This window comes from Anguilla anguilla, chromosome 4 (genome assembly GCF_013347855.1).
Source record: "Anguilla anguilla isolate fAngAng1 chromosome 4, fAngAng1.pri, whole genome shotgun sequence".
In the NCBI taxonomy this organism is placed as follows: Eukaryota; Metazoa; Chordata; class Actinopteri; order Anguilliformes; family Anguillidae; genus Anguilla; species Anguilla anguilla.
This window is the reverse complement of record NC_049204.1, coordinates 8,930,144-8,943,178: the sequence shown is the minus strand read 5'-3', so window position 1 is coordinate 8,943,178 and position 13,035 is coordinate 8,930,144. Positions and strand designations below refer to the sequence as shown.

At 39.3% G+C, this 13,035-nt stretch overlaps 1 protein-coding gene across 2 annotated transcripts; it reads right to left on the bottom strand.

Annotated features, from left to right (window-relative positions):
• Positions 1 to 1,357: 1,357 nt before the first annotated feature.
• acot11b (acyl-CoA thioesterase 11b) lies at positions 1,358 to 12,862 on the bottom strand. 2 transcript variants are annotated; one of them, XM_035412932.1, is made up of 16 exons: positions 12,679 to 12,862; positions 10,594 to 10,817; positions 9,926 to 9,995; positions 8,368 to 8,428; positions 8,015 to 8,116; positions 7,737 to 7,872; positions 7,244 to 7,400; positions 6,523 to 6,642; positions 6,126 to 6,264; positions 5,537 to 5,592; positions 5,325 to 5,391; positions 4,438 to 4,521; positions 4,178 to 4,311; positions 3,174 to 3,305; positions 2,975 to 3,101; positions 1,358 to 2,670 (listed from the first exon to the last, which is right to left on the bottom strand). In XM_035412932.1, the coding sequence occupies exons 2-16, from the start codon at positions 10,781 to 10,783 to the stop codon at positions 2,521 to 2,523; spliced, it is 1,725 nt and encodes a 574-aa protein (XP_035268823.1). In that variant the 5' UTR covers positions 10,784 to 10,817; positions 12,679 to 12,862; the 3' UTR covers positions 1,358 to 2,520. The 2 variants fall into 2 exon arrangements, with proteins under 2 accessions (XP_035268823.1, XP_035268824.1); XM_035412933.1 differs by having other exon boundaries at positions 10,594 to 12,862.
• Between the last annotated feature and the right edge of the window lie 173 nt (positions 12,863 to 13,035).

The following is a 13,035-nucleotide window of genomic DNA, read 5'->3' as shown; positions in this document are numbered from 1 at the left end:
GGGATCAGTGAAGGACCACTTGTGCCCAGTGGAACTGCCTGTCCCTGAAGTGGTGTTCCAGGGGACTGAATTGCATCCTGTCCCCTATTTGCAAAAGAGAGGGCCTCAGAAATAAACTCTCTTTGACATGATACCAAAACTGACGGTTGTTTTACATCACTAGCAGGGCTCTTCCTACTCCTGTCATCTAATATTGGCATCCATTATACATTATACATTACAGGCATTTAGCAGACGCTCTTATCCAGAGCGACTAACACAACTTTTTACATAGCATTTTACATTGTATCCATTTATACAGCTGGATATATACTGAAGCAATTCCAGTTAAGTACCTTGCTCAAGGGTACAACGGCAATGTCCTTACCTGGGAATCGAACCTGCGACCTTTCGGTTACGAGCGCAGTTCCTTACCCACTTGGCTACACTCCGTCTCCAAAAGCAGTATGAATCAAATGACAATTCCTAAAAAGCATAGGTCAGAAATGACTCTGGACCAGATCATTTGTAAAGCAGAGTATGTGTGCTACAAAAATGGCTGCTTTTTGTGCACAAGATGATGTTTGCATCCTGTTGTAGCTCAGCATTTCCTTTTTAAATGTCAAAGTCCCATGTTGCAGAGTACTTTGTAGTGTATTTAAATTTAACTGTACCGATATACTGTAAAAGCCATATGGAATAAATAAACAAATGTAATTTACCATTTTTCTTTGCTTAAATTGAGTAAGATTAACCTTTATTACAAGTATGGCATGTTGTAAGGGTAAAATGCTCCCTCTGGTGTTCTAAATGTGCCCTACAGGGAGGTAGGTGGGGGGGAGAGTGAGAAATACAGGTCCTCTTTACAGAAAACAATGTCTTCAATTAGAGCCAAACTGGAATTTTAAAACGCTTTTTTTTTTTTTCATTTTTATCCCAGTCTTTTCGTACTGCAGTCCACAAGCTGAACTTGTAAACTGCAGCGTGGACTGAGGAAGACATTTCATGTGCAGCTCGAACCTGAAAAACTGTGGATGCCTAATTAATTAGCGGTTGACAATGTGTTCAGATATTCACAGCAATTATATCAGTTACTAATTTAATCACCACTTAATCAGATTTATGAGAAGAGCAGTGCAATGTCTATGTCCATTGATACTTGTCACGTGTAGTGAGTCAGTATGTGTTCACTTGGTCTGAATCTAATTGAACGTGTGTTTCATATGCTGAAGAGAGAACGTAAGGCAACTAGCCCCCGAAACAAGCAGGAGCTGAAGGTGGCTGTGCAGACATGGCAGAGCATCACCAGATAAAATAATCAGCACCTGGTGATGTCAATGGGTCTCAGACTTCAAGCAGTCATTGCATGCAAAGAATATGTGACAAAGCCCTAAACCTGACTACTTTTATTTGCATGACATTAATATGTCCCACACATTATGATGCTCTGAAATGGAGGACAGCATAAAAAATGGTCTTTAAATGCTCTTCTTGCTCTTTAAATGATTTGGAATTCATTTCAATGCCTCAATCGATTAGAACACTTGTTAAAAACATTTTCCATGCTTATAAGTACATCAAGTTGGTTTATCCACTGTTTTAAGTAAACTGTATTTCATTTTATAAATAATACTAAGAAGAACAGTGGTGCTGTGTAAACCTAATAATATTAGTGAAAATAATTAACAGACATATGTCTATATACCACTATATAACAGCATCAAACCAATTTTAATACATTTAATAGATAAAACAAATCAAAAATCTTTATCTTTAATGTTGTTAAAATACCAAAGCCAATTTTGTTGATCTGCACCAGTGCTTGCCTGACTAATTTTGCATCATAAAAATAGAGCCCAGACATATTTGAGGTAGAAAACACTTTACAACAAAACACTCTACAATAATAGTATTGTACATTCAATGCACTGAACTCAACTCAAAAAGTTACAAATACAAACACACATATGTGCTGCCTGTGTACAATAATTAATAAACCAGTCCTATCTTCAGCACTATACTTTCACAGTCAAACAGTCACATTTTAAATATTTTGTGCAAAATATTTAAATCAGTGGATGCTCATTCTTAAACAACTATAAAACAGCATCACATCACTGAAATCTTACCAACTAAAGCAATTCTTAATAATTTAAATAACTTATTGTCTCAATTACTAGAATATACCAGGATAAAATTGTTCACCATGACTTTCTTCCATAAAGATATCTTGAAAATACAAAAAAGACAGTTGCTCTCCTTTTTATTAAAACCAGAAACTGTATCCCCTTCAAAAATGTTCCAGTAACAGAAGTGGACTGAGGCTATAACCTCGTACATTCATCGCTCGCCCTCGTTACTAGCAAATAAAAGCAGTGATCAAAGTTTGAATGAAAAGATTCAGAAAATCTGTGTACGTTACTCATTTGAAATTACATTAATGCAATATCAGTGCTGTTCAGACAGTGATTCCAGAGACGTGGGTCCAGGCTGCGGAACTCTGCCGCACCCCAGGCTTGGCAGGATCTCACCATTATACAGTTACAATGCAAGGGTGGCTGGACTATCCTTGTTCTTCTCAAGGAACTGGCTACAGGAGGAAAAGGTGCAGTAAAAGCCGGAGGACAGCCCAGCGATGTCAGTGGAAATATAGGGAAGGACTCCAGGAGTGGCCTGATTGTAGTAGGAGATCTTGAAAAACAGACAACAGGAAACAATGATTTTTATTCCCAGTAAAATCAAGGGAACAAAAACTGCTTTTACTGATACCATTACTAATAATTTATATCTATAACTCTAGAAACTTTTAGCCGTAGAAAAGTAACCTGAATTGTACTGTACAGTATGCTCTGATATCATTAATAATTACTTGTAAATAACTGATATTACTTTCCATCATTCTTAATTATGATACACATTAGCATACATTAATATGAATAAGGGAACCTGCACTGTAAAGTTTAATAAAGCAGGAATGAGCAAAGTATCGCCGTACCTTGGTGACGGTGCTGGAAACCTCCCAAATTGTGAACCCTGCACAAAGTACCTCGCCCCTGTTGTAATCATCCATGGGGGGATGTGTGGGCAGTGTGACAGAGCGCAAAGCAATCACGTACGGGTCACTGAAAAGGAAGAGTGGCAAGAAATAAGCGGCATAACAGACATCCATATCGCTAAAGCAGGATGCTCCTTACCCTGTGCCAAAGGGTTTCCTCCTGGACGCCAGCAGGATGAAGTCTTGGACATTGCTGCCCTTTCTGACTGAAGGAGTGACCACACGGTAGATTGTATCGTCCTCATCCACCTGGATAATCACCTCACACTTCCTACACAGAGATGATAATATTACTAAATAAATTCCAAATACAGTATAGGGACAAAGACAGGTAAGAACAAATGTGTGTACCGCCATTATCTGTAGCACAAGCTTAAGACAGTTGTAGTGGCTGTTGACTGCAACAAAATGTGTGCCTTTTAATTCTAAAGAGAAATTTTCCCTCAACTGATCATCTGCAACATTTTTCCATTTTCAAATGTTTCGAATATGCAACTTGGGGCCATATTGAAAGGCTATGGGTGGGTTGCACGAACAAGGATTGGATTAAGAATATTTTATATTTTATCTGGGTGTAAAATGTGTTTGTGCAATTCCAACTAGCCAGAACAGAATGACGTCAGTTTCACCAACAAGCCTAACTCAATCCAGACATATTGAAAATGTATGTTGAAAATGCTACTTGTCCTCAAACAGGATATCAAAGCACCAATTGATATTCCCTTTTCAACCACTCATTCTCTAGTTACTGACACTCCTAATTTATAAATTTGGTCAAGGAGGTATGTTTAGAACAGGATTTGGGAAAAATAACAATATCCGGCAAGGAGGTATTTTGAAGTGCAGTAAATAAGCGAATACTGTTTGTTAAGAATATGCTTACCTCAACTAAAACACTACTAACAGTCTGTATGATATAGGCCAGTGGAAAAGAAAAGCATCTGTCAAGAAGACGTGCGTTTACACTGAGACAAACGTGGAAGACTTTTTCACTGCTTAATTTCAACTGTTCCTTTTCTTCCTGTTCTCAAATTCACAATGAGCAGTTCACACAAGCAGATTAACGCAAAGAATTAGTTCAATAGCATTCGATCTCGATAGCGCGTGATGGAGCTACGGAATGCAGGGGGGGGAGGTGCGTACTCATAGTGCGTGTCCCACTCCTGCCGGCGACTCAGGTCAGACAGCAACACGAAGGCTTTCTCTGCTGGGACATCCACATGGGTCTCCACCTTAAAACACAGGGCCTGGTTCTCTTCCAGGGTGTACAGGCTCACCTGTGCCCAAAGAAAACTCAAGTACAGTGCCACTAGAGCATAAACACTATATTATGCATTTGCTAACTACACAACCATATGTTCACAGAAAATGTCATGCATTTTGAGTGTACAGTATGTAGTAACCTTGTTTTTCTCGGAGTTCAGCACCCAGTTGCTTTTGGCTGCCAGCAGCTTCAAGGCAGACACATTGTTATAGCTGAGGTAAATCTGTAAAATAAAAATGACATTTTTAATTAGGGGTGCAGTGATATGGATTTTATAGACGGATACTGAGAGCCAATATTTTTCCCAGTCATGTCAGCAGATACTGATGGCCTACATTTTGGGAACATTTACTTACCTTTACATTACTTTGTTTGTATTAAAGGCATTTTTATTCAATTAATATCTTAATTGCAACACATTACATGTAGCTAAGCAAAAAATGTGGTTAGGGGTGCAGTATCTATTAAGTTTGGAAATGTAGTGTAGTTATATAAATTAAAATGACTGAGACTGCCAACTGGCTTCACGATACCGGCAGCTAAACTAATTTGTCATGCAATGGTATGCCAATTTGCAATTGAAAATCCAGTTTTAAAAATGTATGATGCCTGACTGTTGTGATATTATAGTTAGATTACCTGTAAACAATTCTAAGTATTTGGTTATTATTAATCAGCTTCACCTGCTTCACAGGCACAACAAACATGGTGTCTTTTCAGTTTTTCTACGTGTCCTATTTGGTGAAATTGCATCATATGTACTAAGTCGTCACAAGGCTGAACATTCCCCATTCATTCTCTCTGGGAATCTTTTGCCGAAATACCAAAATAATTATTCAAAAACTATTTGGAATTTCAAAAAGCTGTGTACAAGCACACAGCTCTAAGCCAAGCTGAATATAATAAAGCTGGAATGGCATGTCAGCTTAAAAGCTGAGCTGAAATTTAGGCTGAACCAAGCAACCAGACAAATAAGTACGCAAACGAACCGGTAGTGGGTTGCTGAAAAACTGATAATTAGATTACCTGATTGCTGGGGTCCCACGGAACAGACAATGGCACCTCCATTTGCCTGCAGGAGATCATGTATTTTCTGTTGGAAAACACAGAAAGTGCTTTGGTTCTAAAAACCTACTTACACAATTCAGCAAGAATATATGAAGTGACAGAAGATGATCTGCCCGTTTCACAATGATGTCGAGGCACTTGTGTACAAACTATATGCCTTTCCACTCTACCTATCCAGTCTGATCTTCTTCCTTGCAATGGCCTCTTGATAGCGCCTCTTCCCGTCCTGTCAAAAGACCACCAAAATCATCAGGTTCTGCCTGGGACAAAGCTTCATTAAACTTATTATGTATGAGCATATAATGGAAAGCATAGTCTGGGGTCTTCATTCAACTTTTTTGGGTTATGCCATTTCAAATTGCAAATTTTAAACTCACTTAGGTCACATATTATGTAATCAGTTTTTCATTCCTGGACCATGCAAATGAGCAAATGTGAATTTTAGTACATGTTCTTGGTAACACTATGCATTACGTTGCAGCTATACCTGTGTAGTTAAATTGTAACTGAACTCTAATTTCATATATAGAGAGCACTGACTGTGATGACCAGGAATGACATTTTATGTAATTTTTATATCATTAAATGTCATTCTAATATCTTTAATATAATTTTAATATCTTCTTAGTATTCATTCAGTACAAATTGCAATAAAATAAAATGAGTGCATTCAAATTCTAAACTGGTTAAATGCTAAGCTTGGCCTTTCTTGTGCCGTGACATATTTTCATGATCAATGCTGTCATCACTGGCTCTCACCACAGGCTCAGGTCTTATTCGGGGCAGCGTGCACGGCCTCCTCTCCTCGTCCAGAACCTCAAAGGTCATGAAGGCACTGTTGATGTGCCGCACGTGCTCGCCGCCCTGATACGCCTCCGCACATACACCCACCTCCATGCTGTGACATCAGACAGACGGGTCAGTATCGCTTGTGTGGTCAAGGATGACATTAAAAAGTATTCACGTCCTTGACCAATTCTCACATTTTTTACTTAATTACAAATGATGCATTGAAATTTTATTCTGAAAATGAAGACTAGTAATACAAATCCATACATTAGGAAAAGAGTTAAAAAAATTATCCAAGGGAGCAGCGTTGATAGCGTTTGAATTGGTTTTCAGAGAGCATGGAGCAGGGCCCAAGCTCAACACTCACCTCTTCCTGAAGGCATTGTTAACAATGGCCTTCAGAACAAGACGATCTCCGACTTGGGACGGGCCTCGAAAATGAAACATGTCAATTGTCCGCAGGGTGGGATGAGCACTACAGAGACGGCTGAGAGAAAAGCAAGAGTCACATTTTAATATGAAATAAAAACTTGTGTAATGGTAGGTGAAATCCCTGGAGCTCACATTCGGACCATTTGGGAAGAATGGCTGGAAAAAGTAAAAAGTTGTAGCTAACTCAAGTGTAGCTGTCGGTTTGGCGTATGATTTACAATCGTGTGACGTCTTATGCAAGACTGAGATATTTCCATCCCTTAGCCACAAATCTGTGATTAAAATAAGTTCTGAGAAAAAACAAGGCAAACTCCAAAGTCTAATCCCATTCTGAAAAAGGCAAAGCGATTATTTATTCCACCGTACACATATAAAATCAGCACATAAAGTTATTTGAATACACCTTCATTTTCAAATCTGAAGTTTACAACTTTTCCAAAGTTCAGGTGGAAAGCATATAGGGTTTCAACTACAAGAGTTCTTGTTTTAATGTGATAAATAACTCAATTATTGGTAATCTATAATGGAGCAATTTGTCAAAAACATACATGTCAAATACATGTCAAAACAATGCATTTCTGTTTTTACATACATTAGGTAATAGATTAAATCCTTGCCTATTGTATCAAAGATGTACAAGTCGGGCAGGAACACACCTTGCTGAAATGGTGGCCACGTTCTCCATCCAGGCCATGATTTGACCCCCGAAGGTGTTCACCTGGTGGTTGGCATGAGGGGGCAGCACCAGCTCCACGCTCTCCACCCGCGTCCGCTCTGCAGGCACGGCGTCCTCGTACTCCTGACACTCTCTCACTAGAAACAGATACTATAGTGTACCATATACTGACACTATATACACTAACACGTCTGTGGTATTCCATTAGATGGAAGTGGGATACCGTGTAATCATGTGATGTAATCACACACACACACACGCAAAGTAAAATATTCCAGTTTGGAGTTACATTACGGTGTGTTGCAACCTACCAACAACAACAAAAAAGCCATCACAGCATTATTTATTACCACTACTTGTCATCGGAGTGATCAGGTTAGGAAATGACTACAGCTACACATGAAATCTATGGCAGTAGGCCTAATGAGGAAGGACCTGTGAGCTAACACAAGGCTGTTTCCATGGTCACTGACCCTCGTGGACAGTGTCATTACTGAGCAGATCCATGACAGTCTCAGCATGGATCAGCCTCATCCGCCTCCTTTCAGCAGCAATGCTGTACTCTATCTTCTCCGTCTGTGTGAATGGGACCACCTGCCTCAGCTGCACCTACAGTATGCACATACAGACAGGCACCAGATGAACATTTCACATTATTGAGCTCCTTCAGGAGTGACAAGCAACACAGTAGTTCTCAGTGATCCGTGTTTCATTGAAGTCATCCTCGAAGGTGCATCTTATTTGCCCTTACCTTCCCGGCTTCTGTGCGTCGGGCCACGAAGGTAGCAAATGCGTGGCATACCTTCCACTGCTGGTCACTGAAGAGGTCCTCACAGCTTACCAAAATCCCCACCTGAAGTCAACACCACATGTCTTAGAATTCTGCAATAGCAATGCACACTGGGTACACTCCAATACACACACACAATACTAACATCAAAACCTTTAAGAATAACCACGAAATCCTTCAAAAAAAGGTTGTCTCTACTAAACTATATAAGATGTTATTACTGTAAAGAAACCCAGAGACTTAAAAAATTCAGAAGGGACCTTAATTGGCTGTGTACACTTTATACACTAGAAATGAGAGCTGTCTTTGCAAACCTCCATGCTGGAGTTGAAGGCTCTGTTGACTTTAGCCTTGATGTTGACAACTTGTCCTACCCTGCAGGAAAACAGACACATGATTAAATTAATTTGAATTTAAGCAAGTCTTCCAAATCTTCCATTTCTTGATTTTAACTTAAATGCAGTATCACTACTAGTTGTAAAACTCTAAAAATGTCCTATATGAAGTTACACTATCAGTTAGGATGTAATGGCACTTTCCCCTCCTCCAGTCATGCAATTCATTTCATTTTATGCAAAAATCCAGCTTGTTAAGTTTCTTGTCAAACAGGTTGTTCATGCCCCAAACAATTCCTATCTTACTGAGGATACATTGCACAAACACATTTTTAATTTAAAATGCATTTAGCCATGCAAGCATATTGGGAATGAAAATGTCCACAGACACTATACATTGTGTCACATTTCCTCCCCCCTCAGCAGATGCCACTCGTAGTGTCCTCAAAAGGAGGTATGCAGTGCAATTCAACTTTCCTGCTTCATACAGTCATGGAGGTCAAATGGTTGTATGGTGATCAATCTCAGTGATCAATCTTTATTTTTGTATTTTATTTTGACCAGTGTCTAAAACAAACCCCATAAACTGATACCATAACCCACTTAATACAGGCCCCACTTTCACCTGGCTCCTGTGCAAGAGAACTACTCCTAGGCCTTGTCCAGACGTGTCCATAGACATATGAAGGGTTATTCAAAAATCAGGACTCTGCAAAAGAGGCTCATGACATAAGTCTTAAATCTTTTAAGTCTCAGAATGCTGTGTCACACTGTTCAGGCCATTAAACTCTGTTTGGCAGATTCTTTGTTATAAGCTCAGTCACAGCAGCTGCGCTGGCAAAGAATTTTGGTATGAACTGCCTGTACCAGTCCACTAAGCCAAGGAATGGGCGCATCCATTTCTAAGGGGTTTCTCGATGACTGCAACTTTCCCCAACTGCAGAAAGATCACGACATGGCCTAACACAAAACCCAGGTATTGCTTCTCCTCCTTAACTAGGGTGCACTTTTTGGTATGAATAGTCAGCCCCACATTCTTGATGTGAGTCAAGACCTTTCCCAGATGTCTAAGGTGATCCCTCGAGAACAGCTGAAAATGATAATGTCAACAAGACAGGCAGCAGCAAATCCCTCTGTACCCCACAGCACTGGGTCCACAAGCTTTTTTAAGGTAACTGGTGCTCTGTGTAGGTCAAAGGGGAGAAGAGTAGTGACCACTATGGGTAGTGACTACTACGGGTCCTAAAGGCAGTTCACAACTCTGGCATCAATGGCACCTGGAAGTACCCTTACAGTACATACAGTAAACAGTAAGGCTAGAGCTACTAGCTTAACTAGTCTACATTTTCCAGTACCATGTGTGTAATTTCTATTTCTAAAATCAAGTAACTACAATTGTAGGCTAGTCGTATTGGCATAAAAGTAAAATCGTAAGAACAGCATCATTTGCGGACAAAGAAAATCCCAGTTTAGATTTAAAACACCATTGTCCAACGGATATCGAAAGCAAAACCTAAAATGGACATGAGGCAGTTACCCTATGGTGTGTTCAAAGTGGATGTCATCAACAGAGGCCGTAAGGCAGGAACACCCAGCATGCCTTTCAGCTGCAACATGAAAGAAAACGGACATGAGACCTTCTGCACAACTAAAAACAAAAGACATGTCCTTCATTTTTTAAGTGTGAATGCACTCAATATGTAATTGTGTCATCAGAAAAACATGCATAATCTCCTGCTTTGCAAGGTTGCCAATTTAGCATGTTCTTTCTTAGTGAGCTCAGGATACATTAATATTAGTGCGCGTCTCATAGATAATGCTATGAAGTATATTTGTTTTCTGGACATTTGCACATTAAAAGCATGGATGCAACTGCTAAGATGATATTACAAGGGCAGTTAAGCTAAAGTTAGCTGAATGAGAGATATGACTGCAAGGCGGTGAATGCAATAATATCAGGTTCAATACATGAACACTGATCCTATGAGAGGGAAATTACTGTAACAATTGCCCTGAAATTGCATGATTCATTAAAATGTCCTATTCATGTTAACAAGATTTATGTTGTATTTACAATGTTCAATCATTTTTACCTGCCAGACTACCTTTCTACAAAAGGATATATCAAGGAACTGCTCTGTGAATCAGCCATTAATTGTTGAGGGATAACTAAAGGTTGCATTGTACACAAATCACTGACGTTACCAGACAGGCAGGCAGTCGAGTCCATCCACTTGAGCAGCTGACCAACACTGAGTTCCCCACAGTGGTTGGCATGGCAGGGCAGCACAATCTGGCTCATCTTCACTTCAGTGGGGTTTCTATACACCTCCCCACTCTCCAAGATGAGCAGTGGATCATCCAGTATGTCAGTCTCCGGACCCTCTGAGGCCATGGTGGGGGTGGTGGTGGGTGCTACGCCACAATCACTGTATTTTCATGAAGAGAAAATTAGGGAAATTCCCGGCCCTACTTCAGATGGGTAAGTGGCATAGTAATGACAGCAACAGAACAGGAGAATGCGACTACCTACCCTGAGAGCCAGGCAACTTCTTTGGTTAGCTAACCAATTAATATCTGACTTATCATTCTTTGTGGGAAGACTTTAACTAGCTGATGTGGTTCAATTTTTTCAGCAAGACTTGTAGGGCTTTGTGAAGTTCAATGTTGTGGCAATTGCATCTATGACTTTCGCACCACATATTTTGCATATGACACATCTGCTTTCTATCGACTTTGTAGTCCCTGCAACCAAAGATGATTATCTTTGGGATGATGTATGCTTTTTGTGTCACTTGACTAAACAGTGTGGTTTATTTAACTGACACTATGTACTGTCCAATTAAATATATCATTTAGTCATGTCAGAATGTTAGATGCAAAGCTTATCATTGTATTAGTAGTCACTATAACATAGACCCTTTTTATCAACCAATTTCGGTTTCATATATTCAGTTTATATTTGTACCAGGGGCGGCCGGTGTGCTGGAAAAAAGGGGCATAAAGCATAACCTTTAAACTATTAAGCAGAGCATTGCTATAAATGTAACAGTTGTAAGATTGTGCACATTTACATATAAAATATTTAGCCTAGCACTATTAAATTTTACTTCAAACAGCTTTGACATGTCAGTAGTCATTCACATGCAATTGCATTTATAACTCAATCCAGCCAGATACAATTAAAACTAAAGTTTTCGCAGTCAGATATTACATTCATACCACCAAGTCGGTATGATTGTAACAGAGGTGCGGAATAATGGTAACAGTAAGTGAAAACGCCCGATAATGTACGTAGGCCTAAGTGGGTTTTTTCTGCACATACTAATGTTAATCAAGGAAACACATTTCCAATAGAAACGTGAATCAAGCCGCACCCTCAGATTATGAAGCACGGGGCTTTATTAATATATGGCACTTGATTTAGTCAAAACCATTTAAACATTAGATGGCATTTGCATTTAAAGAGTAAAATCAGTTAAGTTTATCTAACCAGAGTTTATGCCACCCGCCCTAATACACGCGTAAAATAAATAAGAAAATAAATTATTTAAAAAATTAAATAAACAGAAAGTAAACAATTTAAATCTTTATATGATTTTCTAAATGTCATGGGCTTCGTCAAGTAGATTAATAACGGGCAACGGCGTTTCCAAGAGGGGGGCAACTTTATCACAAGGGATTTCTAGCAAAATTCCACTTTAATCCATGTTAGGTAACTATGTTATCTAACGTCGCAAACACGTTTTACAGTCAAAACTACAATGCCGGAGCTATCAAGTAATGCGCCAATCTAGTAAACTAACGTAACATTCGCACACAGACTTGCTAAACACAAGCAACAGACAAACTAAAATAACTTTAGCATGCGTGCCCTGGCCAAGCCAAGAAATTCCATTTACTTCGCCACATGACCTTCATTTTCCATAACCATAATAACCACTTACTTTCCATACAGCAAGTTGCAGCTGAATTACACAGCAACATTTGCAATTACTATTGGCGAATTTACTCAACGCACTGAATGAACGTTTATTGTCATACATTAAGTCATGACAGTATCGGCATGCAGTAGGCTACATGACGAATGTCGCGTATGCTTTATAAATACATTAGTAATACTAACAGCACAATATGTGTTTATATGCAAATGTTAATTACCAACTAAAATATGTTTTCACGGGCTTAAAATATTAACTAAAGCATTTAAAAATTCTGTTTAGCCACTTAGCTAAATCAGAACGTTTGCTTACCATTTTTTGTGTCTACATTAAATTTGCCCCAACTTACCTTAGAAGACAAGAAAAGTCAGATCACATTTGCACCTAAACACGGACGACAAAGGACGATACTGACAAAACCTTTCACTTTAAGTGAATGTGCATACAGCTGGCTGACATGTTTCTTCGCTCCTCCAGTGCCACTCATGTACAGTGCCACTTGCTGAGGAACATGATACAGCTCTCCAGCTACGGTAGTTTATGGCCAACCAATGGACTAGGGATCGCCATTCTCTGTGAAGCTCGCAGACTCCAGTGGTTGCTGGGGGTATTGCAGTTTAGTAAAACTGGTGCCAAAAAGAAAATTCCCCATTGAAGTCCATTCAAAAATACGAATTTACCCCGGCCAAATGAAATTGTTAACAGT